This window comes from Podarcis liolepis, assembly GCF_965112155.1.
Source record: "Podarcis liolepis genome assembly, chromosome: 2".
NCBI classification, from domain to species: domain Eukaryota; kingdom Metazoa; phylum Chordata; class Lepidosauria; order Squamata; family Lacertidae; genus Podarcis; species Podarcis liolepis.
Window position 1 is genome coordinate 73,390,953 of NC_139555.1, and position 12,925 is coordinate 73,403,877.

General features: G+C 44.3%; 1 protein-coding gene across 5 annotated transcripts in view; it reads right to left on the reverse strand.

Annotated features, from left to right (window-relative positions):
* DCAF1 (DDB1 and CUL4 associated factor 1) overlaps positions 1 to 12,925 on the reverse strand; it is a 58,526-nt gene that overhangs the window by 24,790 nt on the left and 20,811 nt on the right. For all 5 annotated transcript variants that reach the window (XM_083488628.1, XM_083488627.1, XM_083488626.1 and 2 more), the window contains exons 8-17: positions 11,308 to 11,409; positions 9,973 to 10,131; positions 8,566 to 8,742; positions 6,639 to 6,848; positions 5,758 to 5,927; positions 5,451 to 5,575; positions 3,902 to 5,162; positions 3,393 to 3,591; positions 1,526 to 1,608; positions 1,120 to 1,204 (exon numbers count right to left, since the gene is read on the reverse strand). In XM_083488628.1, the coding sequence (XP_083344754.1) occupies positions 1,120 to 1,204; positions 1,526 to 1,608; positions 3,393 to 3,591; positions 3,902 to 5,162; positions 5,451 to 5,575; positions 5,758 to 5,927; positions 6,639 to 6,848; positions 8,566 to 8,742; positions 9,973 to 10,131; positions 11,308 to 11,409 (2,571 nt within the window). The remainder of the gene's footprint in view (positions 1 to 1,119; positions 1,205 to 1,525; positions 1,609 to 3,392; positions 3,592 to 3,901; positions 5,163 to 5,450; positions 5,576 to 5,757; positions 5,928 to 6,638; positions 6,849 to 8,565; positions 8,743 to 9,972; positions 10,132 to 11,307; positions 11,410 to 12,925) is intronic.

Consider the following 12,925-nt stretch of genomic DNA (forward strand, 5'->3'; position numbering starts at 1 on the left):
ATAACACAGCAGAGCAACATAGAAATAATACTTTGTTTAAATGCAAATATATAGGGAAATCAACAAAAGGGCAAGGAAAATTGTGAGGAATTTGAATAGATTTATGCTTTATGACATTTGTCTTCCTAAAGTAAGACAGTCCCCGAGATTATCTCTGCTTGACACTGCCACCTTCAGATTGCTTCTAACTCCTCAGAACAAAGAATATTTGATATGTTATACTAGAAAAGTAAAATTACTGGTTCATTTTCATTCATCCTGAAATAAAGTACAGATTCTCTTTAAAATCTCTAACAATTTATTTTTAAACTAATGAGGAAACATTAAATTATATATTGGGGGGGGGATAATTTCCAGGTGAATGTGTCCTAGGAAACAATCCAGAAAATGTCCTTTATGATGAATCAACTAGGCTAGGCATTACAGATCCCCAAAGGAAGGGAAGGCAGAACACCTAGGAGGGGCCCAGGTTTCACCATTGGACATTAATCAGCCAATGAGGTCAAACATCATCTAATCCAGACTCCATAAAGCAAGTTCCATCACCAGATCCATCCATGGCACATTTGAACTAATTGCTAGAGATCTCTTTCAAGCAACATCAGAGCTTCGGATCTGAAGAAGTGTGCATGCACACGAAAGCTCATACCAATAACTAACTTAGTTGGTCTCTAAGGTGCTACTGGAAGGAATTTATTTATTTATTTATATTTTAAATTTTGTTTTGATCAGAGCTTAGTTAGCCCTCTCTAACTCATTTACACAGCACTTCTGTTACGTAATAGCTATGGTTGGGCTACTGAATTTCATTTTTTATTTCAGTTCACCAAACTTGTTCAGTATTAATCTCATCCTATACCGCCGAGGATGATGAATCTGTGATCCTTTAGATGTTGATAAGACTACAACTTCCATCAGTCCCAGCCAGCATGGCAAACAATCAGGTTTGATGGGAACTGTGGACCCATAACATTTGGAGCACCACGAGTTCCTCATCCCTACTCTACGCAATGTTTAAACGTTCTTCCCATAAGAAATGATTCTGGCATGCAAATGGCTACAACATGCTTACACAGAGAATATTAAATTGGCTTCGGAGATTTTAAAAGTGATACTTACATGGGCAATGTCCCCCTTTGTGCCAATAACCCTGTCCTGAGAGTGCTTACTGAATTCCACATAGTGGTCGTCTGTGAAGGAATGCCTGCACAGGAGAATCAAATGTTCAATACGCAGTAAGAGATCAAAGCAACAGTGTTTCTCAACAGTCATTTTGTGCACCTTTTAATGTATTATTGCATCACATAATACAGAATATACTGGTTCTTGAGCTAATCATAAAATATAGTCACTCCTCTGCTACTATAAAACCCAGCTATACTCACTACTAGGGCAATCTTTACCTATCTGTCATCTGCCTAATATGCATTCGAAGAAGTCCATAGGATTATAGTCTCTTAACAGATTGCTCCTTTAATTGTCTGGTCTATCGGGGTAATGAAAACACAATAAAGAGCAAACATACTTGGTTTCAAAGACAGACTTCATTCCCCACAATGCAGAAAGAGGCTGGCTCCAAGATGCAGATGTCAGCAGTAAAGAGCCGTCCTGCAGTTTAGGGGAGACAACAAAGAAGCAAAAGAGTATCATTATTATGCGTGTGGATGTATTCTTATTTAGCAGGATGTTGGGGAAAATTTCCTGCCATTTTGTTCTGGGAAGTAAGAAAGCCATCAGAGCTGCCAATTGTGCCACGATGCAAACAACGTTTTGGGTAGGTAACAATATTGGCAGTCCAACGGCCAACATCACCACATTTGTCAAGCAGGAAAACCCAACGATCATCTGATCAGTCGTTTGGGGTACGTGGCCACTCCAAATGACCTGTTCTGAGCAAAGCTTCATTATCATCATCACCATCACCACCACCAGCAGCAGCAACTGCTGGGAATCACTAGTGGGAGAGAGTTGCTGTAGCACTTGTGTCCTGCCTCCAGGCTTCCTCTAGACATCTGGTTGGCAACTTGTGAGAACAGGATGCTGAGCTAGATGTGTCTTTGGCTTGATCCAACAGGGCTCTTATGTTCTTATAATGCACAGCAGAATGGGGAAGTGAGCTTTTCACAAGATTAACCTCGAACAAAAGTAGCCAAAATGGTGCTTTCCAAATGGTGTGACTACATTCCTGACCATTGGCCATTCTAGCCAACGCTGATGGACAGTTGTCACCCATAAAACCTGGACAGCACCCCATTGGCTTACAACTGTGAGAACTGTCACTTAGAATCAGAGAATTGTAGAGTTGGAAGGGAACAAATGGGGTCATCTAGTCCAACCCCCTGCAATGCAGGAATCTTTCACCCAACATGGGGCTCGAACCCGCGGCCCTTAGATTAAGAGTCTCATGCTCTATCGACTGAGTGGGTAATTGTATCCCTTAACAAATTGATTTGTGGCCTCTGTCGGCGAAATATGGAAAATGAGTGCCTTGCAAACAGGGACTGGTCTTCTAGAATCAATCTCTCCCGCAAACCTTCATACTTTCAGATTTAATAGAAAAGCATTTTTCCTGTTTAAATACATATTAAACCCATCAGCCTCATCTCCCTCCCAAATACTGTTGTTGTTGTTGTTGTTGCTGTTGTTGTAGTATCCATGCACAACGACTGATCTCTCTTCCCCGCCACGAAATACTGGATGAGACTGAAACTGACAGGTAACATTTTGCCCCTCCCCTTGCTTATAATTCTGTATTACTCACAAGCGACTTGAATAATAATATACTGGAAATTTGGAGACCTATGACAAATTACAGAAAGCAATCACTAAAAATTCCCACTTACACTAATATATTCACACCATAACACCCAATGGAAGGGTACACTGTAGTAAGGTAAAGGTAAAGGACCCCTGGAAGGTTAAGTCCAATCAAATTTGTCTATGGGGTGCAGTGCTCATCTCTGCTTTCAGGCCGAGGGAGCTGACGTTTGTCCACAGACAGGTTTCCAGGTCATGTGGCCAGCATGACTAAACTGCTACTGGCGCAACAGAACACAGTGATGGAAGCCAGAGTCCACAGAAATGCCGTTTACCTCTCTTTGCAGCGGTACCCATTTATCTACTTGCTCTGGTGTGCTTTCAAACTGCTAGGTTGGCAGGAGCTGGGACAAGATGGCAAAGTGAGAGGAACAATGGAATAGGGGACAGGGTATGAACCATGTCTTGTTTACAAACAATCCGAAATTAGAGGAGAGGTTTATGTTCTTTCCTGGCTTAGCTCTGCATCCTGATTCTGAAGGGAGACTTGACTAACCCCTGTATCATTCATGAAGCCTAGAACCACAAGGTTGTTGTGATGCAGAGGCCCATGCTGCTATGTTACTGTCCCTTACCCTGGAAGGCTCAAGGTGTGTGATGGCAGAGTTGTGGCACTTATAGCTGGCCTCCTCCTGCCCACTGAAGACGTTGTAGAGTTTCAGGTGCCCCGTGCAAGTGCCCAGCATCAGGAATCGCTCCCGCGCAGAAAATGCACAACACGTGAAGCCACTCTCATCTTCATTTGCTTCCCGGAACACAGAAATTGGACGGAACCTGGGAAATCAAAGTGCAGCTGAGTAAGAAAGCAAAAGGATTGGCAAATGACCAAACGAAAATGAAGCTTAAAAACTGTATACGATAAATTGCTAGGTTGGAAGTCATGGCTGTCATCTAAAGGGAATGGAAATATCTATGAATGCTCTGAACGTGGAAGATGCTGGAGAAAACTGTCAGTAGATGGAAAAACAAGGAATGGGACACAAAGTCACAGGTTTCGTCCAAAATGCATATGGGTACTCAAGTCTACCTTTTGGAAAGCTGGATCCAAAGATTCAAAGGAATTGAGAAAAAGCATCTTGCTTACCTGCTGAATATAAGGTGCCTATCAAAGCACCCGCCATCCACCCCGCCGTACTTTGGAAAGGCCGCCCTGCGCGACAGCCGCGAGGTAAAGTTAGTTGGCGCCTGGCGCCTCTGTTTTGGCTCAGGACACTGGTGGGGTGTAAAAAGAGAGAAAGGAGGGCAAGTGGCCACAGGGTTCTTGCAGCGAGCATGCTGTTCCCTAAGGTACTCTGTGATTATACTGTCCAGTGTGGGAGGGGAAGGGAGGTGCCTGTCCAGCTGCTTTTTGATAGCTGGGCTCTGGCTGTAGGCGCCATGGTCTGATTTTTGCCGAAGCACTCTGATTTTCCTGCCATTGCAGGGAGACGGCCTCTCTCGAACAAAGCTAATCCTGCCAATCACTGGAGAGCTGGTGGCCTGAGATGGCCCCGGGAGAGCAAGCGAGCCCTGGCAGGCAGCCTGCCTTGGCTGGGCATGGACAGAGGAAGCAGCGGGAACTACAGAAGGGTGGTTAGTCAACCGGGCAGAAATGCCATTCGCTATACGAGGGGTACGAGGCAGAGGCACAGGAGAGGCGGCAGCAGGAACAGGGGTGAAGGCGGAGGAATGAGAAGCAGCCGTCATGGGTAGATCCGCCTCCTTGGTAAGGATGGTAGCAGTTTCTCCCAGCCCTTTAGAGATGAGATGGTTCCTGATCAAAAGCAGCAGCTCCTTCTCAGGAAACGAAATCCTCGACTGAGCCACAACGTCTGCTTTCTGAAGTCGAGCCAAGGAGACGTCTGTCCCAATCAGCAAGGGTTTCCCAGAGACCCGCTCAATCAGCTCAGCGGCATACTTGCAAAACTTCACGTGCTCGCTGCGCTTATCCTGCAGCACAGGCTCTTTCATCAGCTGCTGGATCTGGCAGCTGCTGAAGAGAGGCAACTTGCTGATGATCTGCCGGACCGTACTGCTCCGGGACAACCCCACCAAGGCTTTGCAGGCCAACGCTCGGATCTGGTCGGCATCTGTAATGGGCATTTTCACAGACAGCAGAGACAGCAGCACTTTGATGCCGTTGTTGGACTGCACTACGTTCCACATCTTGGCCAGGGTGTGCTCGCCACTCCTGGGTGCCTGGGGGAGCATCCGGCGTGGGGTGCCAGAGATGAATTTGCCAATGCTGGAGATGCGGTTATCTGGGCCGCACACACAGTTAATAATAATCTGAAGGGCTGACTTCTGGATTTCTGCATCATGGATAAAGAATTCTCCTTCAGCAAGCCCCAGGATAATGCTGATACCTAACAAAAATAGGACACATCAGTATATAAGAACCTACCTATGGCCTACCTGCTCCAGCACTCTGGTCTCAGAGCGGTCAACCAGATGTCCACAAGTAGCCCCAAAGCAGGACCTGAGCAACAGCACCCTCTCCATCCATGATTCCCAGCAAATGGCATTCAAAGGCATCTAGTGCCTCCTGCCTAGTATAGGAGGCAGCATAACACTTACTGAAAATTTCAGCAACCAGGGAAGAGATTTATAAAGTTAAGGATGGAAACCAACTGAAAAGGTCAAGTTCTACATACCCACAATGGAAATAGAAGTTCCTCCCTCATCCACCGTATCTACCGCCTCCGCTAACTGCAACTGGATTTTAGGAACCACAGTAAGGATGGCCAGAACATCCAGAGCGTAGCGCACTGTGTCATTCCTAGAAAACGAAAGCAAGCAGTTGTGGAACGCTTTTAAGGCAAAGATCAGCTACACAAAATAACACAAATCCATTACACCAGCAGTCATTCCAGGCTAGAAGAGCGTGCACGTGGGCAGACACTCGCCTGGGGCAAACGACTATGCAAGCAAGCAGCGAGTTACCATGTTCAATTCTCTCACCTAGCATAGTAGGTCTTCCAGTTGCATGCTATTGAAATAAGTTGGAGCATGAGCTGCACACAAGACAGCTTGAGGAAGACCTCTGCTGGATCCCAATAGAGCTGTCCCGGCCCATATTCTATTAGGAACTCCATCATCTCTACAATCTGTTCATGCGTGTAGGAACAAGCCTGAAAGGAGAAGGTAACATTCAAGAAGTCTTTTAACATCATCAATTACTTGTGTGACTTAAGAAAAAGTAAAGTCCTGCCCCGCTCACACCTTGAGCATCTAATCTCACACAGTTGGGACACAGAACAAAGCTTCATCTGCTGATCTCAAGGCTCATGCAGGACTTCAGGCTTAGTATCTATCAGTTTAAAATATTTGAGATTTACCATTCTGCTAAATAAATAAATGCACAAAGAATTCTGAACACAAACACTAAAGGCCAACGATCTAAAAATGTACTAAAATACAGTATGGCAGATTAAAATCCAGGAATAAAAACTATGGATGCTGTTGAAAAGCTTGCCTAAACAGCAGATGGCAGAAAATCATAAAGGGGGAGGGGGAACAAAGGAACCACCCATGAAAGCGATTTCCACAAGAGGAATGGGGAGGGGCCCTCAAAAAAAGATTAAGCGCAGTGTGACTGAGCTAGAACTAGCATATTGTGCTCCCTACATCCATTTAAAATCAGCTCCACAAAGAACCTGTCAGAAATCAGTCCACGAAACTACCAAAGCACGGACAGAACAAGTCATTCACTTGTGCACCGGAAAGGAGCGCAGTCAGTTTATCAGATTTGATTAACATGACTTTTTGACTTTTTTTGCAAGAATATCTAAAGGGTAACAGGATCAGAAAGTTCCTATACCTCTACAAAATACACTACTCACCTTATATGGAGGCTGCGGATGGACCAGGATGCCACCTTCAGTGCGCTGGAGTGACTGCTTCACCTGTTCCACTTTGATGGCAAGATGAGCCTCAAAATACCTGCGCATGGCCATGCAAGTGTGCTTCCCAGTCTGGCGGCTGGCAAAAATTTCATCGTCGCTTAGTAGTGCACCTTGGGTTTGCAGGTTTAAGATATCAAGAGTGCTAATCTACAAGGAAAAAGAAACGTATTTGCCATTATGTTATTTCCCACGCCTAAAGGCTTATTGCCTTATTTTTTCACTCAAATGAAGGAATTAGATCAGTCAAAGAAAACCTGTGCCAAGAAGCTGCTTTAACTGCCAGAGCTTTCAATACATATAGGCAACCTGACAAAGCAACTCTCATAAAATGAGCCAGTTTGTTCATTTGCAATTAAAGAATCACTGTTCACTTTTAAAAAAATATTATGTAACATACCCAGAAAGATTGAATCAGGAAAATGGAAAAGCACAAGGGAAGGAGCGTAATTCCATTTTTACTGGCTTTGTCCTTTACATGCAGTGCAGTAAACCAAACTCTCTACTTTAATTGCTAAAGAAGAAACTACCTCAATAATCTGTTCTTCTTATCACCACAGACCATAGTTCTCTTTAAATAGGACTCCTAAGACAGCAGCAAAGATTACTCTTACCTTTACCACTACTATTAACTGCCTGAGGATCTTGGAAATGCTACATGTATTTAGTTGTTTTTAATTACTGTTTAGATTTGTTAGTCACTTTATACCAAAAAGGTATGAAAGTGACTTAACAAAATAAAATCCAAACATATAAAAACAATTAATAATCAGAAAAAGTTAAACCAATGTACAATACAAAGTATCGCATGCTCACCCAATGACAAGATTAGGAGGATAAGTTATAGCCAGTGAAGAGAAGCATGGATAGAAAGTAAGGGAAATATAGGGGAAATATAGATGTCCCAAAGCATGCTGGTGCTGGTAACAGTCACACTGCGGCCATGTTCACACATAATGCTAAAACATGGTTTAATGCTTGGGAGTAAGAGTTCACAAGTGTGACCAAAGCCTAAGACTCGGCACCCACCCTCTCTTCTGCTCACATGGCCAGGAAGAGAAGCTTTGCCAAGTTTCATTTCACTTTCAAATAGCTTTGCTTTAAGGCTTTGTAGAAAAGAGGAATTCTAGTTTACAACAAGGCTTCTTAAGCAGATTTCTAAACAGGTTATGAAGATGGCCTTGTGCTGTCTCCCTGCCATCTCCTCCATTCAATCTATTGCAGAGAAGCAGAATATTCTATAAATGATGAAAGAAAGGGAATACCTTATATACCAGCGGTGGGGAACTGCCAACCCGCAGGACTATTTAGGTCCAGCCAGTGGCGTAGCGTGGGGGGTGCAGGGGGGGCCGGCCGCAACGGGCGCAACATCTGGGGGTTAGGGTTAGGGGGCACAAATCCACGGGTTAGGGGGCGCAAATTACTTGCTCTGCCCCGGGTGCTGACAACCCACGCTACGCCACTGGGTCCAGCAAGGTTCCTAAATGAGACTATTTTGCTCAAACCACATGCATCTGCCCAACACTTGACATCGTATGTGACGTCAGGTATGGGGCAGGTAAAAACATGGCTGGGATTGGCTGCAAATGGAGGTTCACTGGGATGAAGTCATCTGATGGGCACTGAGAGGGAATCCCTCTGAAGTTGTCACCTGCTCCTACTGATGTCAGGTGATTGACAGCCCCTCCAACCTATCAGAGATGACTCACAGGGAGGTAAGACTTCTGGCCCACCATACGATTCCAGTTCCCTACCTCTGGCCTTGCAGAACCAGCTGAGGTGCAGAAGACTTGGTGGTGGCACCCCAACCCCACTTTTAGATGTTTGGAGAAAACACCTGATAATATGAAACTGCTGTAACACTTACCAAGTTAACAAGGCGCCGTAAGCCATCATGCCTATCGAAGAGCTCCAAGACCGCACGGAATGAAAAACAGATAGAGAAGAACATGGTAGCATGGCAGCAGCCCGAGGCATGAGAGCATTCCATCAACCACAAGGTATAGTTCACAACATCTGATAACACGTGGGGATGCATGCAGACCTAAGAAGAAGAAGATGCAAGGACAATTCTCACTTACGTTCATGAAACAACATGTAGTTTCTTTGTAACCCTCAGCAATGCCCCCCACAGTAAGCAACAGACTATCTAATAATTCAGTCACACTTGCAGTCTCAGCTGCAGTCACACTTAAAAAACTTTTTGCATCCTTGCTTAAGATGGTGGTTGGGATAAGCAACTAATGAATAACAGATCAGAGTTAAAACATAAAGCTACCTAACAAAATCAATCCAGGCGTTTAATAAGAATGTGTGTGAAGTATGCTTAAAAGCTAAGAACGTAGGGGAAATGGTTGTGACAAAATTCAGAAGCACATGCAACACGCTTATGATGCCAATTGGGAAGGATAGCAAAGATATTTGCAATCACTCTCAAATTCCTTTCAAAGTGCTAGATGTACCAGGCTCAAAAAAGTTCGGTACAGTCATACCTTGGTTGTCAAACATAATCCATTTTGGAAGTCCATTCGACTTCGGGAATGTTAGAAAACCAAGGCACGGCTTCCATTTGGCTGCAGGAGCTTCCTGCACTCAAGTGGAAGCCACACTGGATGTTCAGCTTCTGAAAATGTTCAAAAACCGGAACACTTACTCCCAGGTTTTCAGTGTTCAGGAGCCAAAACATAGGAGTACCAAGGTGTTCGAGAACCAAGGTACGACTGTAATATTATATTTATGGATTACGCTGTGTGGGTGACACCCAAAGGATCCACTGATTTGACCCATTGACCCATTGATTTCAATAGGTTTACTCTGAGCTCAGTGAGCATGGGGCTTGCCTCCACTTTAGCTTCAGAACAAGAAACCTATGAAGTTGACTCCTGAACACTGAAGTTATCAGAGTCTGTTGATCTGATTTCGCTTTCTGCACTCTTGCTGAATTGAGGTGCATTCTTGCAGTCAACTGATGACTGTCAAACCAGTATCCCATTAAACAGCAGCCACATGTGCATGTTGAAAACAGCATTATGAGGAAAAGCCAACATTTGATGGACGTATCAAAAAATAATTCCAGTCGGCATGTGAAAAGTGTGGCTGTGTGAATCCACCCCAAGAGGAACCTGCTAGGTAGTATTCAACAGTTGTTTTGTGTTGGCGAAAGCAAATTCGCTTGAAAAAGGGAAGTCACCCAATTTTTACTGTTTCCCCCTACCCTATGCAGCCCACTGTATTTTAAATACCTACAATTTCTCTTAGCAGAATGGAATCTTACCCTTTCCATGGCATCCTGATTGTAAGACAAATAATATAAGCACATGGAGACACCTGTAGCTGCCATGGAAGGACGAGGAATCTCCAGTAGCTTCTGCACTCCTCCATGAGCAACAAACTCTGTTGCAAACTTGTTGTGGAGCAGCAGCGATGCCAAATACTGCAAACAGAAACCCAAAGTCAATATAGAAATCCACTAAAAGACCCTTGGAGTTCTCTGATACCAGTGAAATGCTCTTCTCTGCAATTTGCAGAGAGTGGTAAGGAAAGAGGATATTGCCTTCTTGGACTGCACCTGCCTGAGAGCAAAAAGGTGGCCTTGGTATAACAACAACACCTTCTAACTCAATCGCCTATAAATAGCTTTATCAACTCTGTAATGTAGCCATCAGCTATTTTCCTACAATTTAAGAACACAAAACTTTGCTTTGCATGTCTATGCATTTCAAAGGTAAAACACAAGGCAATTGTGAGCAAGGAAAATGTCTCTTCTCTCCTGCAAAGGATTTAAAGTGCAAAATAGCACCAATGTTCTGCAGTTTCATCTCAAGGCAGCAGCAGTAGCAGAACTTGGGGGGAAACCATTTTATGTCTCATTAAATTTAGTGGAACAACACAAGCAGCAGGAGACAACAACATAATATGAAACTCTGGGTGCAGCACCAAGGAAACAGCTGACTGATTCAAAGCAGCTGGATAGCAAATCTATCTGGGGCTGCATCCCTCAAATTTGAAGCCTTTCTTGGCCTACAAAAAGACTCTGGACTGGCTCGCTTCCAAGACCAAAGGGAGAATATTAACACTGCAAATTTATTTTGCCTTGAAGAAACACTTTGATGACAGAATGTGAAAGGCTGAGGATACGAAGCGCTGAGAAGTCAAAAAATGCATTCAAGTAAGCACAGCAGCATCAGGATTAGAATCAAAGCTAAATCTGAATTCTAGGTTTTTTATTTTTTTTAAATAAATGTATATAAATGTAGCCTTAAACACAGTGATTTTAATGAATATTCACATTGTTGTGAACTGACTTGAAATTTTGAATAAAAGGCAATATAGACGTGTTTTAAATAAATAAAATAAATAGACCAAAGCAGTCAGAGGAAATATACTTAATAAAACAGGTAATCATTGACCCCATTAGGAAAAGAGCAGATGAAGGTTGGCTCAATGAAACTTAAGAGCAAAAACACACAAACTCAAAGGTGAATGCAACTTTGGCACTACTTAACTAGATATCAGGTCCAAAATTATTTACTTCAATAAATAATAGAAAAAAATAATTGGCACGGAATCACCACTTGTTAACAAGCAATTTGCTCTGCTGTCATTTTACCTTCAGGGCTTCAAAGGTGAGCAGTACATCATTGGTCCGTTTCAAATCAATATAGAACATCATTAGGTCTCTTGATCCAAGTTGCATAAAGATGGGAAGCAGCTGAGAAAAGTAAAAGATTAGTTCACTGTTGAAAAAATTGTGTGGGGAGCACTTTCGACAGTATCATTTCCCTTCCACTAAAATTTAAAGGCAAGCGAATACTGATAACAATCAAGATCCATCTCTGTCAAGTGACCAACACTACCTTGTATTTCTTACGGCTCAGCTAACAAGTTCCTTCTCAACAATTTTAGATGAAGGTGGTTGTCCAAGAAAGGGAGACAAGAAGAGCCTCCTGTCAAAATGTGCACTGCGCCACTGAAGGAAAGGCAGTAAAGAAATCTAATAAATGCATCTTTTCAGCACTTCTTTTAAATAGTTAACTCTCACCCATCTGTTCAAATTATTAAATTGCAGGGGTGGGGAACCTTTTTCAAAGAGCCACATTCCCTCAGGGACCACCTTCCAGCGATCATATACCCCTGGGTAGAACAATGAATGCAGCTCTGACCTTTGTACAGAGGGCTACACTCTAAAGGAAGATGCTTCTGCAACAGGGGTCGGCAACCTAAGGCCCATGGGCCGATAGCGGCCCATGAGGATTGTTTAACTGGCCCATGGCGCCCCCTGCCGCCGCCGCCCCCCCCCCCACAACTCTTACTGGCACAGCGACTGACTTCTGGGTTGATGGCACATCCTCAGACCCGGATGTACGCCAGAAATAGCACGTGCACACGTGTGCAGGGTGGAGAAGCGCCCCTGCGCATGCACACATGCTATTTCTTGTGCACTTCCGGGTCAGAGGAGCACCAGAAATAGCGTGTGCGCACGCACACAGGTGCTCCTCTGACCCGGAAGAGCGCATGTACGCACATGCTCCTGCCCATCCTCTGACGGACGGAACGTCGACCGGCCCATCCTCGGATAAGGTTGCCAACCTCTGTTCTACACACACACATTCTCCCTATCCAGCAAAGCAACAGGTATTGTCATAGTTCAAGGACACATTCCACCCAGGCAACAGCACTTAAGGACAATACAGAGCAGGCCTGTCAAAGGGTGTAGCCTGCGGAAGAAGAATGGCCTGGAAAAGTCTCACGACAGGACAGAGAAGCCTGGAGGATCACGTTCAGCCCCCGGGGCCAGAGATTTCCCACCACTGTCTACAGAGGAACATCTCCTTCTCTCAACTTCAAGAGTCACCAAAAAAACCCCTGAGGAAACAATTCCAAGATCTCATTTATCTCATTTACATGCTCTTTGTGTGATGCGCTGGACCACAGGTAGGCAACCTAAGGCCCACGGGCCGGATGCAGCCCAATCACCTTCTCAATCCAGCCCACAGACTGTCCAGGAATCAGTATGTTTTTACATGAGTACAATGTGTGCTTTTATTGAAAATGAATCTTTGGGTTATTTGTGGGGCATAGGAATTCGTTCATTTATTTATTTTTCAAAATATAGTCCGGCCCCCCACAAGGTCTGAGGGACGGTGGACCGGCCCATGGCTAAAAAAGGTTGCTGACCCCTGCTCTGGACACTTCTTCAAGCAATTAAGCCCGTCATCTGAGGCCCT